General features: G+C 39.5%; 1 protein-coding gene across 1 annotated transcript in view; it reads right to left on the minus strand.

Moving 5' to 3' along the window:
• LOC126466663 (WD repeat-containing protein 76-like) overlaps window positions 1-17,678 on the minus strand; it is a 168,237-nt gene that overhangs the window by 68,008 nt on the left and 82,551 nt on the right. The window contains exons 6-7 of the mRNA XM_050096400.1: window positions 10,855-10,994; window positions 5,401-5,564 (exon numbers count right to left, since the gene is read on the minus strand). Of these exons, the coding sequence (XP_049952357.1) occupies window positions 5,401-5,564; window positions 10,855-10,994 (304 nt within the window). The remainder of the gene's footprint in view (window positions 1-5,400; window positions 5,565-10,854; window positions 10,995-17,678) is intronic.

Below are 17,678 nucleotides of genomic sequence, written 5' to 3' on the forward strand. Positions count from 1 at the left end.
CTAGATTGAAAGTAAGTAAACCCTAGCCACACTCCTCCAGAACCTCAACAACTTCTCCCCCATTTGCTTCACCTGGTCCTACTGAACCCAACAAGCCACCTTCCTAGATTTTTACCTCCACCTCAAAGATGGCTACATCAGTACCTCTGCCCAAATCAAACCTACTAACCACCAGCAATACCTCCACTTTGACAGCTGCCATCCGTTGGTACCAAGAGGTCCCTTTTTTGTACAGCCTAGCCACCTATGGTCGCCGCATCAGCAGTGACTAACAGCCCTCTTGAAATTTACCGAGGGTCTCACTGAAGCGTTGTTGTTGTTGTTGTTGTTGTTGTTGTTGTTGTGGTCTTCAGTCCTGAGACTGGTTTGATGCAGCTCTCCATGCTACTCTATCCTGTGCAAGCTTCTTCATCTCCCAGTACCTACTGCAACCTACATCCTTCTGAATCTGCTAAGTGTATTCATCTCTTGCTCTCCCTCTATGATTTTTACCCTCCACGCTACCCTCCAATACTAAATTGGTGATCCCTTGATGCCTCAGAACATGTCCTACCAACCAATCCCTTTTCCTGGTCAAGTTGTGCCACAAACTTCTCTTCTCCCCAATCCTATTCAATACTTCCTCATTAGTTATGTGATCTACCCATATAATCTTCAGCATTCTTCTGTAGCACCACATTTCGAAAGCTTCTATTCTCTTCTTGTCCAAACTATTTATCGTCCATGTTTCACTTCCATACGTGGTTACACTCCATACAAATACTTTCCGAAATGACTTCCTGACACTTAAATCTATACTCGATGTTAACAAATTTCTCTTCTTCAGAAACGCTTTCCTTGCCATTGCCAGCCTACATTTTATATCCTCTCTACTTCGATCATCATCAGTTATTTTGCTCCCCAAATAGCAAAACTCCTTTACTACTTTAAGTGTCTCATTTCCTAATCTAATTCCCTCAGCATCACCCAATTTAATTCAATTACATTCCATTATCGACGTTTTGCTTTTGTTGATGTTCATCTAATATCCTCCTTTCAAGACACTGTCCATTCCATTGAACTGCTCTTCTAAGTCCTTTGCTGTCTCTGACAGAATTACAATGTCATCAGCGAACCTCAAAGTTTTTATTTCTTCTCCATGGATTTTAATACCTACTCCAAATTTTTCTTTTGTTTCCTTTACTGCTTGCTCAATATACAGATTGAATAACATCAGTGATAGGCTAGAAGCCTGTCTCTCTTCCCAACCACCGCTCCCTTTCATGCCCCTCGACTCTTATAACTGCCATCTGGTTTCTGTACAAATTCTAAATAGCCTTTCGCTCCCTGTATTTTACCCCTGCCACCTTTAGAATTTGAAAGAGAGTATTCCAGTCAACATTGTCAAAAGCTTTCTCTAAGTCTACAAATGCTAGAAACGTAGGTTTGCCTTTCCTTAATCTTTCTTCTAAGATAAGTCGTAAGGTCAGTATTGCCTCACGTGTTCCAATATTTCTACGAAATCCAAACTGATCTTCCCCGAGGTCGGCTTCTACTAGTTTTTCCATTCGTCTGTAAAGAATTCGTGTTAGTATTTTGCAGCTATGGCTTATTAAACCGATTGTTAGGTAATTTTCACATCTGTCAACACCTGCTTTCTTTGGGATTGGTATTATTATATTCTTCTTGAAGTCTGAGGGTATTTCACCTGTTTCATACATCTTGCTCACCAGATGGTAGAGTTTTGTCAGGACTGGCTCTCCCAAGACTGTCAGTAGTTCCAATGGAATGTTGTCTACTCCGGGGGCCTTGTTTCGACTCAGGTCTTTCAGTGCTCTGTAAAACTCTTCACGCAGTATCGTATGTCCCATTTCATCTTCATCTACATCCTCTTCCATTTCTATAATATTGTCCTCAAGTACATCGCCCTTGTATAGACCCTCTATATACTCCTTTCACATTTCTGCTTTCCCTTCTTTGCTTAGAACTGGGTTTCCATCTGAGCTCTTGATATTCATACAAGTGGCTCTCTTTTCTCCAAAGGTCTCTCTAATTTTCCTGTAGGCAGTATCTATCTTACCCCTAGTGAGATAAGCCTCTACATCCTTACATTTGTCCTCTAGCCATCCCTGCTTAGCCATTTTGCACTTCCTGTCGATTTCATTTTTGAGACGTTTGTATTCCTTTTTGGCTGCTTCATTTACTGCATTTTTATATTTTCTCCTTTCATCAATTAAATTCAATATTTCTTCTGTTACCCAAGGATTTCTACTAGCCCTCGTCTTTTTACCTACTTGATCCTCTGCTGCCTTCACTGCTTCATCCCTCAGAGCTACCCATTCTTCTTCTACTGTACTTCTTTCCCCCATTCCTGTCAATTGTTCCCTTATGCTCTCCCTGAAACTCTCTACAACCTCTGGTTCTTTCAGTTTATACAGGTCCCATCTCCTTAAATTCCCACCTTTTTGCAGTTTCTTCAGTTTTAATCTACAGGTCATAACCAATAGATTGTGGTCAGAGTCCACATCTGCCCCTGGAAATGTCTTACAATTTAAAACCTGGTTCCTAAATCTCTGTCTTACCATTATATAATCTATCTGATACCTTTTAGTATCTCCAGGGTTCTTCCATGTATACAACCTTCTTTCATGATTCTTAAACCAAGTGTTAGCTATGATTAAGTTGTGCTCTGTGCAAAATTCTACCAGGCGGCTTCCTCTTTCATTTCTTAGCCCCAATCCATATTCACCGACTACGTTTCCTTCTCTCCCTTTTCCTACACTCGAATTCCGGTCACCCATGACTATTAAATTTTCATCTCCCTTCACTATCTGAATAATTTCTTTTATTTCATCATACATTTCTTCAATTTCTTCGTAATCTGCAGAGCTAGTTGGCATATAAACTTGTACTACTGTAGTAGGTGTGGGCTTCGTATCTATCTTGGCCACAATAATGCGTTCACTATGCTGTTTGTAGTAGCTTACCTGCACTCCCATTTTCCTATTCATTATTAAACCTACTCCTGCATTACGCCTATTCGATGTTGTGTTTATAACCCTGTAGTCACCTGACCAGAAGTCTTGTTCCTCCTGCCACCGAACTTCACTAATTCCCACTATAACTTTAACCTATCCATTTCCCTTTTTAAATTTCTAACCTACCTGCCCGATTAAGGGATCTGACATTCCACGCTCCGATCCGTAGAACGCCAGTTTTCTTTCTCCTGATAACGACATACTCTTGAGTAGTACCCGCCCGGAGATCCGAATGGGGGACTATTTTACCTCCGGAATATTTTAACCAAGAGGACGCCATCATCATTTAATCATACAGTAAAGCTGCATGCCCTTGGGAAAAATTACGGCCGTAGTTTCCCCTTGCTTTCAGCCGTTCGCAGTACCAACACAGCAAGGCCGTTTTGGTTATTGTTACAAGGCCAGATCAGTCAATCATCCAGACTGTTGCCCTTGCAACTACTGAAAAGGCTGCTGCCCCTCTTCAGGAACCACACATTTGTCTGGCCTCTCAACAGATACCCCTTCGTTGTGGTTGTACCTACGGTACGGCTATCTGTATCGCTGAGGCACGCAAGCCTCCCCACCAACGGCAAGATCCATGGTTCATGAAGCCTTCACTGACCGTAATTATCCTCCCAACCTAGTACAAAACCAAAACTCCTGTGCCTTACCTTTCCAGTCTCCCATCACCTATAAAAATCCCACTGTCCGCCCACAGAGGAGCATTCACCTCTTAACTCAAAGCCAACCAGGGCTGGGGCAAATGAATTACATTCTCCGCAAGGGTTTCGATTACCTCTCATCATGCCTTAAAATGAGAAATGTGCTGCCCACTATCCTTCCCACCCCTCCCACAGTGGTATTCTGACGTTCACTGAACCTACACAATATACTTGGCCATCCTTACATAACCGCTACTAACAATCACTTACCTCATGGCTCATACCCCTGTAATAGACCTAGATGCAAGACCTGTCCCATACATCCTCCTACCACCACCTACTCCAGCCTGGTCACTAACCTTACCTATCCCATCAAGGGCAGGGCTACCTGTGAAACCAGTCATGTGGTCTACAAGCTAAGCTCCAACCACTGTGCTATATTCTATGTAGGCATGGCAACCAACAAGCTGTCTGGCCGCATGAATGGCCACCGAAAAAACTGCAGCCAAGAAACAAGTGGACCAACCAGTTGCTGAACAAGCTGCCAAACATGATATCCATTTCAATGACTGCTTCACAGCCTGTGCCATATGGATCCTTCCCACTAACACCAGCTTTTCTGAATTGTGCAGGTGGGAACTTTCCCTGCAAAACATCCCACGTTCCGTAACCCTCCTGGCCTCAACCTTTGTTAGTCACTGTCCTCACCCATCCATCTCCTTCCCTGTTCCCATTCCACCACCAGACCCAGTCTCTCTATTTCTCTTCTTTTCCACTACTCCCCCCCCCCCTTCTCCACAGCTCTCACCACCCTCCGTCTAACCTGCAGCACTTCACTGTCCGCCATCCCCACCATGCTATCCCTCCCCGTCCCTGCCACAGCCTCCTCCTCCCCACCCAGTCGCCACTCCCATCATGCACTGGTGCTGCAGATGCTCGCTGCGTGGTTTCAGTTGCCTGAGACGGCAGTCATGTGTTAGTTGCATTTGCTCGTGTGTGTGAGCACTTGCGCGCATATTGTTGACGAAGGTCTTAATCGCCGAAAGCTTTAATTGTGAGAGTATTTTTGTTGTGCCTGTCTCTGACTCAGCATCTACGATATACTGTGAGTAGCAACTTTCTTCTCATAATATTGTTACTTTCCGTCCTGGATTTTCCATTGTTTGATTTACTTTTATTTTTCCGTAAGATATGAGCTATTGCAAAAATCAATGGAAACTGAACAAACTTTATATTAGTAACAAAAAAGTCTGCTGACTTGCAGTTTTTTCCATCAGTACCAAAGGCACCCATGGACACCTTGAGAGGGACTTTTCAGTATTTCAACATCTCTCTGGCAGTATTCTCCATGAATACACCAGTGATGACAAATCTAACAAACAACAGAAAATGGAACTATGAATGTCTTCTATGTCTCCTGGTGGATGAGCACTGAATGGCTAGCTTATATCTTGGACTTAAATATATTTGTTTGTACATCGTACACTCCAGGCCAAAGGATTTCAGCCCTGAAGTGTGTGTTAATTGCTGTTTTACAGAGAAATGACAATGTACTGTACTGAAATCTATCTTCTAATCTGCAGGTAGATTTGGCCGGACAGTGCTCCTTCCCCATCAAATTAACCCATTTTTATAGAGTATTCTCACACATCCTAAACAAATACAACAACATGATAACTAAAATACCGCAATTTTCTGTCATCTATTAACCACCTCCAAGTTGATGAGTTGGCACTCACCTGAGTAAAAACTTCCTTGTTCAGATCTCCACATCTGACAGTTCCATCCAGACTGGTACTTATCAGCTTTTCTGAACCGAACACAGAAAAAGTCATGTGGCTTACACTACGAGAATGTGGCTGGAATGAGATACTATCTTTCTTGGATTTAACGTCCCAGAATCCTAAAATATTAATAGATACATATGGATGATAAACTGATCAAATGTAAATCGTAAGTGATACTATTTGCTACTCATTCATATTATAGAATATTTACATAGGTGAGCAGAAGCAGGAGTCTGCGTTATTAAAATTAATTTGAGAAGGAAATACAATTACATTCATGATAATGTAAAATTAACTCTAAATCACTAAATAGAAGTATGTTAATGAAAATTCCAAGTTATTTGAACATTGTATACTCTGGGATAAAGTTAGGTCTCACTTGTACATGCCTGTTTTCATACACACGAGAGCTTTCTGCTTACTGCATAAAGGGTCTGCTTCTTAAAGACTGAAGGAGGGAAATATATATTTAGCAACCCTAAATAGTGAATCATAGAAGTTAATTACATGAATACTTTGGCTTTCATCAATATTGCAGGTTGCCTTTTGGCATAATTATCTCAAAGGTAAATTTTCAGGTGTTTCTAAAAAAAAAAAAAGTAATGTTGCCCATGTATTAACTACTACAATGAGAACTTGGTTACCAAGAATAATCAAGCCAATCATCTACAAAACTTGCAACAGATCTTCTAAATACTACAGCAGGTAGTATGAATTCCAACCTTCAAAAGTGCTTTTCTTGCAAGCTGAAGGAGAGTACTTCAGGAATGTTATCACATTGGCTGTGGTTACAGCCAAAGAGATCTTATCTGAATGTCCAGCTCCAACCAATAGCACTAAAGTTACAAACTTATTTCAGTACAAATAATATCTATCGAAGCACATCCAGCTTCAAGTGCCATGTCTCGATCATTTCACACACCATGAAGGTGATGAATCAGAATATCCATTTGTACATGCTTCGCATTGTCACTCTTTTAAGTACTACTTCCAGGCAGTGAAAAAAAGAAACTAGCCTTACTGGGTCCACTTCTAACATGTTACAGATCACAATCTCCTTCAGTTGATTTTTGGGACTGATTCCTTATCAGCTCATCAGCACATGGCACAATAAGTACAATGTAGGATTTCCAGCTGAGTACACCATGTTACACTTGTATTCCCAAATAAATGAACCCATATCATCGTTCTTTCAAATTCCAATCTAAGGTAACAGCCCTTCGTCCACAAGAGACATTGGTGTTCCCTGGTCAAAATAACTTGACAGAGAAAATAAATGCCTCTACTCACCAGCAATGAGCACTAGGACCAATAGATTGGTCAGCCGTTGTTGAATCTACATCTTTGTTAGTCAGAATGAAGACAGTAGTTCGCATCATGGAAACTATCCAGGATATCTGGATCATCATCTATGCATAAACCCAAATTGCGAGCGTAAGTTTCAACTCATCTTCTTTACCTCTCCTCAGCTCTCCTCCATTAATCACCAAAAGTAGAGGTGAACACACGATATAGATGTTCAAGGCACAAAAAGCTAAAGCACTACAAGAAAACTTCAACCAAATGCAACCTTGCCATTTCTTCCCCGAGGAGGGTTAGTTACAAAAGCAGAGATTAGACTACCTAGGCACCAAGAGTCTGGATCCAAACCGAACGTCATATCAAAATATGTTCAGAAGCCTAGATCGGAGAGCCACCACCATGACACTACTGCCATTCACAGATGAGCCACCCCATCATATGATCATCAAACAGCAAAGTATGAGGAAAAAACATTAAATTCACAAATACTCCAGTGGGCTAACAGTGTCGTGGTGCATTCCCACTATACTGAGCAATTTAAGTTTTTTTGTCCTCAATGGATTATGAAATATCATTATCCACAGAAATCAACCTCACTACACGCTTTGAGTTTCTGGCACGTATTTTCTCCCAACTGCAAATGTAAATAAGCTATCTAAGCTCAAAACGAGAATTGGTACCTGGAATGTCAGAACTCTGCTACAAGCAGGAAAACTAGAAAACCTTAAAAGAGAGATGGAAAAGAATCATATGGACCTCGTAGGAGTTGCTGAAGTAAGATGGAATGGACATGGAGAGTTGCAGTCAGATGAATATGTATTCTACTACTCAGGAGGAGAAATAAAAGGAATTAATGGAGTAGGAATGATTATGACAAAGGAATTAGCTAAATGTGTGGAATATGTAGAGTATGCAAATGACCGGGTTATTGGTGTATGGCTGAAAGGAGCACAAAAAGATTTACTGATTGTCCAGGTGTATATGCCAACTTCAGAACATGATGACCAAATTGTAGAGGAAACGTACAATGTAATAGAGAGAATAATGGACGAAAATAAAAAATGCTGCAAAATAGTAATGGGAGACTGGAACGCCATTGTGGGAGAAGGGAAAGAGGGAAACATAGTAGGCAGTCATGGTCTTGGAAAGAGAAATGACAGAGGTGAATGGTTAATTGACTTCTGCAGGGAAAGGCAGCTGATAGTGGCAAACACATGGTTCAAGAACCATAAGAGGAGGCTCTACACTTGGAAATCACCAGGGGATAAATATAGAAACCAAATCGATTTTATACTGGTAGAAGAAAGATACAGGAATGGAATCAAGAAGGTGCACACATTACCAGGTGCAGATATTAATAGTGACCACAACTTACTTATGGCAGAAATAGAAATAAGAATGAAAAAACTGAAAAAGGCGACAATGGTGAAGAAATGGGATCTAGAGAAGATAAGGTCCAACAAAGAACAAATTACAGAAATGCTGTCTCGGGACTTTCTAAACACATTACGAGACAAAGAAGCACCTGATAATGCCAACGAGTACTGGAATATGCTGAAAGAAGGAATCATTAAAGCAGGACAGCAAAATATAGGATATGTAAAAGGGAAAAGGTCAAAAAAACCATGGGTCACACAAGAAATGATTTCCAAGATGGAGGAGAGAAGAAAATTGAAAAACAAGAACACTGAAGATGCAAGAAAGATATACCGAAGGTTAAATAACGAACTGCGAAGAGAAACAGAGCAGGCTAGGAAAAAATGGCTAAAAGAGGAATGTGATGAAATTGAAGAACTGGACAGGAAAGGAAGATACGACTTACTATACAACAGAGTAAAGACTATGACATGGGAACAAAACAGAGCAGGAAGTGCTACTATGGAAATTTTGAGTAAAGACGAAGAGGTAGTGTATAAAGATCGTGACGATGTCCTCCAGAGATGGGAAGAATATATAAAAGAGCTATATGACACAAATAGCAAACCAGAAACTCTGGAACTTGAATCACACAACAGTGTAAGTGATGAAGAGAAAGGACCGACCATCATAATGGAAGAAGTAAAGTCTGCTATTGCTGCAATGAAAAATGGCAAAGCAGTAGGTACAGATACAATACCGGGAGAAATACTAAAATGCTTGAACCACAATGGAATAAGAGAAATATTGAGGTTATGTAATAAAATATATGACAGTGGTGAATGGCCTGAGGACTTTTTGACAACAGTAATGATTCCATTGCCGAAAAAACAAGGAACCAAGAAATGCAGCGAGCACAGGACAATCAGCCTCATTTCACATGCAGCCAAAGCGATGTTAAGAATAATTAATAAAAGACTTGAAAAAGTAATAGAGGAGAATCTCGGCGAGGAGCAGTTTGGCTTTAGACGGAATACGGGCACCAGAGATGCAATAGGGCTCCTACGAATCTTAGGAGAAAGGTTTATTGAAAAAGGAAGAGACCTATATATGTGCTTCATCGATTTAGAAAAGGCATTTGACAATGTGGTTTGGGACAAGCTGGCGACTATTATGAGGGAAAAGAGAGTGGACTGGAAAACCAGAAGACTTATAAACTCATTGTACCTTAATCAAAAAGTTTCAGTTAAAGTGAGAGGAGAAAGTACAAACTGGATCAGACTAGGGAAAGGAGTAAGACAAGGATGCTGTTTATCACCTACTCTTTTCAACCTGTACTTGGAAAATATGATTGACCAATGCTCATTAGATGACAAAGGAGTAGAAATTGGAGGAAGAAGAGTAGGGTGCTTGAGATTTGCTGATGACATGGTCCTTCTAGCCACAGGGGAAAAAGAATTACAGGATTTGGTGGACACCATTGCAACTAACGGAAAAAAATATGGAATGAAAATTAACACAAATAAAACAAAAGTATTGGCAATAGGAGGAAATAAGGAACTAAAAATTGTGCTGAATGGAGAAAAACTAGAACAGGTGCAAAATTTTAAGTATCTTGGAAGCAGGATAGACACCGATTGGAAGTGCACCACAGAAATTAAAACAAGGATAGCAATGGCAAAAGAGGCGTTTTATAAGAAAAGGAGAATCTTCTGCAGCGGTATGGACAGAGAACTCAGAAAGAGACTCATAAAATGTCTTGTATGGAGTGTTCTTCTATATGGCGCTGAAACATGGACTATGAGGAAAAAAGACAGAGAAAGGCTGGAGGCTTTTGAGATCTGGACATGGCGGAAGATGGAAGGAATAAGTTGGATGGACAGAGTAAAAAATGAAGAGGTACTGAGAAGAGTGGGAGAGAAAAGGCAGTTACTAGATGTAATAAAGAGAAGAAAAAGAAATTGGATTGGGCATATATTAAGAAAAAGTGACGGACTGATAAAAACAGTTTTAGAAGGTTATGTAGAAGGGAAAAGGAAGCGAGGAAGGAAGAGATTCCAGATACTGGATGACATGATGGACGGTACAACATACAGCAGCCTTAAGAAGGAAGCAATGGATCGCAGAAAATGGAGAGGCAAAGGACCTGCTAATATAGCAGATAACTGATGATGATGAAGCTCAAACAAACCTAGATGAATCATCCATAGCACTTCTAGTCTGCCAATGAACAACAACAATGTGCAACCATGTTCTGGGACTTTTTCACTTCACATATTTTGCATAATCAGCTCTTTAGCTTACTCAGAGGTAACTGACAGTTCTATCTTCCTACTTCAACACAGTTTTCCGGGAAGTTACAGAAATTAATACAAGTATCTAACTGAAATGTTTTATTCACTGTTCTTTTATATGTAGCATGTCCACACTCAACCTGTAGTCCTACACAATACCTAGTTTACTTGGAACTTCTGCTGGAAAATGAGAAACTATCAGTTTTGAGAGGTGACGATAATACCAAGTGCATTTGCTAATCCACAGTAGAGGTTTTTTCCCAATAGCACAAGATGAGATGTAATTACTCACTGTATGCATTAAGGAAAACACAAGCCAGTTTTAAAAAATAATAATGTTGACTTGTGATGGTAATCTGCATTTACATCATTTCCAATGCTCAAGCTCTATATTACCACAAAGTTCTTCAACATTAACATGGTTAACAATATGTAACCTAAGAGAACATCTTACCAATATTTCCATATTTGTCTCCAACAGCTACCAGAAGATTACTTTCAGACGGATGTACAGCTGCTGCTGTCACCCTCCCTTGTACTACTTTCTGTATTCTGCTTGGAGATAATTTCAGTTTCTGTACCCTCGATTTAAAACTGTCGGAAGATAAAAAATTTGAATTTCAGAATATCATTATCAGAACATACAAGACAAAAATTTCTTTTTGAGTAAATAAATATGTGAATAGCTACCACTTTTGTGACATTTATCTGATCTTTTCTATCACTGTGCCCACAAAATCAAATTTACAAGTAGTAACTCAAAAAGTTTTAACACTTCTGTTACTTGAAGACTGTATACAAAATAACATCCTCAATTTTAAAAGATACAACATGTTCAATTCTGCACATCTAGGGATACTACACCAATGATAAATAAAAAACATGGCGAGGAAATAATAAATAGGCTCAAAACTTAATTTTATTGGAAATCTTGTGGTCAGAGAATTCAGTATGTTTACATATTATGCAAATTCAGTAAGTTGACATATTGTGCATATTTTCTGTCAATGGTGTCTTACGAAATAAAGTTCAAGGGTAATTCAGCTTTAAGAGAGAATGTCTTCATCGCTCAAAAACGTACTCTAAAAATAATATGTCATGCTCATCCATGATCATGTTATGAATTATCCATTGCAGGTCAAAAGAAACCATGCTCTACATAATTACAATACCAGAAGGAAAAAGACATTCGTTATTCCACATTAAGGTTGTCTTTAGGACAAAGAAAGAGTGCACAATGCTGCAACTAAGATTGCAAGTAAAATTTGAAAAGGCTGAAAACATTTCTCCTTAATTCCTACTATTCTGCAGAAGAATGTGTAAAAAGAAGACTGACTCAGTTCACAGTATAATGATTTATTGCACAAATCATCCATGGAACATGCAACTAACACTGCAACCAACAGTCCAATTGCATTTTACAGAACAACTACTTAAAATCAAATCAATGTATCTTCCTTCCTAAGATTTTACACAGTTTTCAAATTATTTTGCAGAAGTGTTCCTCAAAAATCACTCAAGAGTTCCACTGCAGTTACACTAGCATATTTCGTAATACTGCTCTATGCTAACTTTCGTACTCTCAGTATAGACGATTTGTAAAAGGAAGAGCACAATTTAGGAACAAACATATTTTACCAATCAGTGTACAGACACACAGCAATGGAAGAGCATTAATTAATAAAAGTAATTTACCAATAAATCATCTTTGTTGGCTCAATGAGAAAACTTGTTGATCCACATGAAAAGCAGGCAATGTAAAGGTTACAAAAATATTTATTCACATTTTGTAAAACACAGTGCCATTTTGCTTTTATTTGTAACACATAGGTGGTACTTCAAGAACAGAATAATAGTAACCGCTCACGAGGCTTTTCGAGTCCTGTTTAATGGAAATCCACATAAAACAGGTGCCTACCTATGAAGGAACAGAGAAGTAATCACTAAGAAAGAAGTATGCTTGTTTCTTGGTGCTATGCCTGACAAGCATCAAAATTTTTAGAAGCATATAACCCAAATATATAACAAAGTATCTAAAATGAAGTCCAATAAAATTTCAAATGTCACTGCAAAAACTTCAGACTTTCACTGAAACTTGAGAGAGCATCTCAAGGCAATACTCTCAGCTGTTGTCAGCTTTGGAGGAACTGCACAGGCTCACACTTTGAAATTAATATGTAATAGTCTTGTATAGGATGCATGAAGACTGCTGCTTCAATTCAGAGGCACATACGACAGTAACAGCAAAACTCCATCCACTAATACTACGTGTCTATACCATACATATAGACGGGCAATGACATCAAACATGAAATAAGGTAAACAAGGGAAGAAGAGAGTGTCAGTTCCTGCCAAACATACAGGAAAGTAACCGTACTATACATGAAGCTGACAAATGCATTTGGAAAGTTCTACGATGTGCAGCAACATGTACGCTACGTATTTTTGTATTACAAAAGTATAAGTTTGAATTCCACCAAAACACAGCACGTTAGTTTCCGAACCATTGAAACAGAGACTGCAAAGCACTTTTGTAAGCCAATCATAAATCATGCCACAAGATCTCAACAGCCAATTACAGCAAATATTCAGAGCATAGGACACACGATATAACTAGCCAATAGCAACATCACTGTTAGGTAGCGTAAACACACAAACAGGAAAAGTTAGTAGTTTAATTTAATATACATAGTGTAGCTATAAGAAAAGCTAAGCTTTCACATATGTTGTTGTGGTCTTCAGTCCTGAGACTCGTTTTATGCAGCTCTCCATGCTACTCTATCCTGTGCAAGCTTCTTCATCTCCCAGTACCTACTGCAACCTACATCCTTCTGAATCTGCTTAGTGCATTCATCTCTTGGTCTCCCTCTACGATTTTTACCCTCCATGCTGCCCTCCAATACTAAATTGGTGATTCCTTGATGCCTCAGAACGTGTCCTACCAACAGATCCCTTCTTCTAGTCAAGTTATGCCACAAACTTCTCTTCTCCCCAATCCTATTCAATACCTCTCATTAGTTATGTGATCTACCCATATAATCTTCAGCATTCTTCTATAACACCACATTTCGAAAGCTTCTATTCTCTTCTTGTCTAAACTACTTATCATCCACATTTCACTTCCATACACAGCTACACTCCATACAAATACTTTCAGAAACGGCTTCCTAACACTTAAATCCATACTCGATGTTAACAAATTTCTCTTCTTCAGAAACGCTTTCCTTGCCATTGCCAGTCTACATTTTATATCCTCTCTACTTTGACCATCATCAGTTATTTTGCTCCCCAAACAGCAAAACTCCTTTACTACTTTGTCTCATTTCCTAATCTATGACCTCAGCATCACCCGACTTAATTCGACTACATTCCATTACCCTCGTTTTGCTTTTGTTGATGTTCACCTTACATCCTCCCTTCAAGACACTGTCGTTTCCATTGAACTGCTCTTCCACGTCCTTTGCTGTCTCCATTGATTCTAATTCTTACTTCAAATTTTTCTTTTGTTTCCTTTACTGCTTATTTAGAATACAGATTTAATAACATCGGGGATAGGCTACAACCCTGTCTCACTCCCTTCCCAACCACTGCTTCCCTTTCTTGCCCCTCGACTCTTATAACTGCCATCTGGTTTCTGTACAAATTGTGAATAGCCTTTCGCTCCCTGTATTTTACCCCTGCCACCTTCAGAATTTGAAAGAGTATTCCAGTCAACATTGTCAAAAGCTTTCTCCAAGTCTACAAATGCTAGAAACGTAGGTTTGCCTTTCCTTAATCTAGCTTCTAAGATAAGTCGTAGGGTCAGTATTGCCTCACGTGTTCCAATATTTCTACGGAATCCAAACTGATCTTCCCCGAGGTTGGCTTCTACCAGATTTTCCATTCATCTGTAAAGAATTCGTGTTAGTACTTTGCAGCCGTGACTTATTAAACCGACAGTTTGGTAATTTTCACATCTGTCAACACCTGCTTTCTTTGGGATTGGTATTATTATATTCTACTTGAAGTCTTTCAAGACACTGTCCATTCCATTCAACTGCTCTTCCAAGTCCAGAATGGACAGTGTCTTGAAAGGAGGATATAAGATGAACATCAACAAAAGCAAAACAAGGATAATGGAATGTAGTCTAAGTCGGGTGATGCTGAGGGAATTAGATTAGGAAATGAGGCACTTAAAGTAGTAAAGGAGTTTTGCTATTTAGGGAGCAAAATAACTGATGATGGTCGAAGTAGAGAGGATATAAAATGTAGGCTGGCAATGGCAAGGAAAGCGTTTCTCAAGAAGAGAAATTTGTTAACATCCAGTATTGATTTAAGTGTCAGGAAGTCATTTCTGAAAGTATTTGTATGGAGTGTAGCCATGTATGGAAGTGAAACATGGACGATAAATAGTTTGGACAAGAAGAGAATAGAAGCTTTCGAAATGTGGTGCTACAGAAGAATGCTGAAGATTAGATGGGTAGATCACATAACTAATGAGGAAGTATTGAATAGGATTGGGGAGAAGAGAAGTTTGTGGCACAACTTGACCAGAAGAAGGGATCAGTTGGTAGGACATGTTCTGAGGCATCAAGGGATCACCAATTTAGTATTGGAGGGCAGCGTGGAGGGTAAAAATCGTAGAGGGAGACCAAGAGATGAATACACTAAGCAGATTCAGAAGGATGTAGGTTGCAGTAGGTACTGGGAGATGAAAAAGCTTGCACAGGATAGAGTAGCATGGAGAGCTGCATCAAACCAGTCTCAGGACTGAAGACCACAACAACAACAACAACTTGAAGTCTGAGGGTATTTCACCTGTCTCATACGTCTTGCTCACCAGATGGTAGAGTTTTGTCAGGACTGGCTCTCCCAAGGCTGTCAGTAGTTCTAATGGAATGTTATCTACTTCTGTGGCCTTGTTTCGACTCAGGTCTTTCAGCGCTCTGTCAAATTCTTCACGCAGTATCATATCTCCCATTTCATCTACATCCTCTTCCATTTCCATAATATTGTCCTCAAGTCGTCGCCCTTGTATAGACCATCTATATGCTCCTTCCACCTTTCTGCTTTCCGTTCTTTGCTTGGAACTGGGTTTCTATCAAAGCTCTTGATATTCATGCAAGTGGTTCTCCTTTCTCCAAAGGTCTCTTTAATTTTCCTGTGGGCAGTATCTATCTTACCCCTAGTGAGATAAGCCTCTACATCCTTATATTTGTTCTCTAGCCATCCCTGCTTAGCCACTTTGCACTACCTGTCGATCTCATTTTTGAAACATTTGTTTTCCTTTTTGCCTGCTTCATTTACTGCATTTTTATATTTTCTCCTTTCAACATTTAAATTCAATATTTCTTCTGTTTCCCAAAGGTTTCTATTAGCCCTCATCTTTTTACGTATTTGATCCTCTGCTGCCTTCACTACTTCATCCCTCTACTGTATTTCTTTCCCCCTTTCCTGTCAACTGTTCCCTTATGCTCTCCCTGAAACTCTGTCCAACCTCTGGTTTAGCCAGTTTATCCAGATCCCATCTCTTTAAATTCCCACCTTTTTGCAGTTTCTTCAGTTTTAATCTACAGTTCATAACCAATAGATTGTGCTCAGAGTCCACATTTCCCCTGGAAATATCTTACAGTTTAAAACCTGGTTCCTAAATCTCTGTCTTACCATTATATAATCTATCTCAAACCTTCCAGTATCTCCAGGTTTCTTCCATGTATACTATCTTCTTTCATGATTCTTGACCCACGTGTTAGCTATGATTAAGTTGCACTCTGTACAAAATTCTACCACGTGGCTTCCTCTTATTTCTTACCCCCAACCCATATTCACCTACTACGTTTCCTTCTCTCCCGTTTCCTACTACCGAATTCCAGTCACCCATGATTTAATTTTTCGTCTCCTTTCAGTATCTGATTAATTTCTTTTATTTTATTATATGTTTATTCAATTCATTCTTCATCTGCAGAGCTAGATGGCATATAAACTTGTACTACTATAGTAGGCGTGGGCTTCGTGTCTATCTTGGCCACAATAATGCGTTCACTTGATATGTTTCACGTAAGTGGCTGGTACTCAAAGATAATGTTTTAAATGAGAGTCAAACGCTCTGATTAGAAATTTCTTACACATTCTCACACGTAAAATAATTTATCTCGCATAAAAGGAAATTTCTTTCGAAAATAACTCTTTTCAAAGAACCATTCTCAATATTTTTCCACGACCTCTTAGACATGGGTTGTTTTCAGCAGCTGCTTGAGAGTGCCAGAAAGCAGACTTTACTGCGCATGCGCGGCTATGACAACGTATGATGTCCATACATTGTGTAGCATTAAGAGATCTTACATGACATCATAAAAGAAACAGGACTTCAGAGGATACTCAACGAGCACAGGTATTTCGTAAGCCATAATAAAATGCATAATTTGGCTTAACGGATACATTCATATGTCCAGATTCACAATTAAGTAGACCCCTACCTGATATTAAGCTTTTCAGTGCACTGTTCGGGATGCAAATTTTCTTGGGGTACCGGTACTGTACTGTATCATCTTTGGTTCTTTATTATGGCATAATGTCATATGTGACGGAAGATAAAAATGTGCACTTGAAATTCAGTGAAGAGTTGAAACTAGCCAACAGTGTGAAATGAAACCACTTTGTTTCTTATAAACTGACTGCAACTCTGGAAAAGATTGATAAAAGCCACATTTATTAAGCAAACCGACAAAAATAACTTCATTGTTGTGCAAGGCAATTAATGCTCGACTGCCAAAAACATGGAAATAAAATAAAATCAGAAAGCTGAAACTAATAACATATTTTAGCCTTCCGTAGTTATGTCAATGTATTTTAATTCACTTGATAGCTCCTAGCCACAGAAATCCGTTTTGTTTTCATTTGATGTGTGAACTGTAAATGAAGAGAAAGCAGCAAAATCACTAAATGTGAACATGGGTCACTATCCCCCTCCCCACTACAACCCAGACTGCTCTGCACATGCGCAAATCTGGCAGCTTGGGCGCGCCAGAAAAAGTTTTGTGGGTAGCATACCGGTCACATTTCAAGTACCCAGAAGTGGGAGAAGGTACTGCTCATATGCAACTCAATTGTGCATGCGTACAAGCTTGCTCGCAACTGCTTGAAACGAACTTAGTGTCAATAGTTGTGAGGTCAGGCTCGTCGGAAGCAGACTGATGTTACGAAGTATTCCGTAGTCTTCGTCCAAAGTCCTTTGACACATTTTGCTTCTGGCAGGCGCTTGTGTGTGCACTGAGTTTTGTTGGTGTAAATGGCCCATTT

Source organism: Schistocerca serialis, chromosome 1 (genome assembly GCF_023864345.2).
Source record: "Schistocerca serialis cubense isolate TAMUIC-IGC-003099 chromosome 1, iqSchSeri2.2, whole genome shotgun sequence".
NCBI classification, from domain to species: domain Eukaryota; kingdom Metazoa; phylum Arthropoda; class Insecta; order Orthoptera; family Acrididae; genus Schistocerca; species Schistocerca serialis.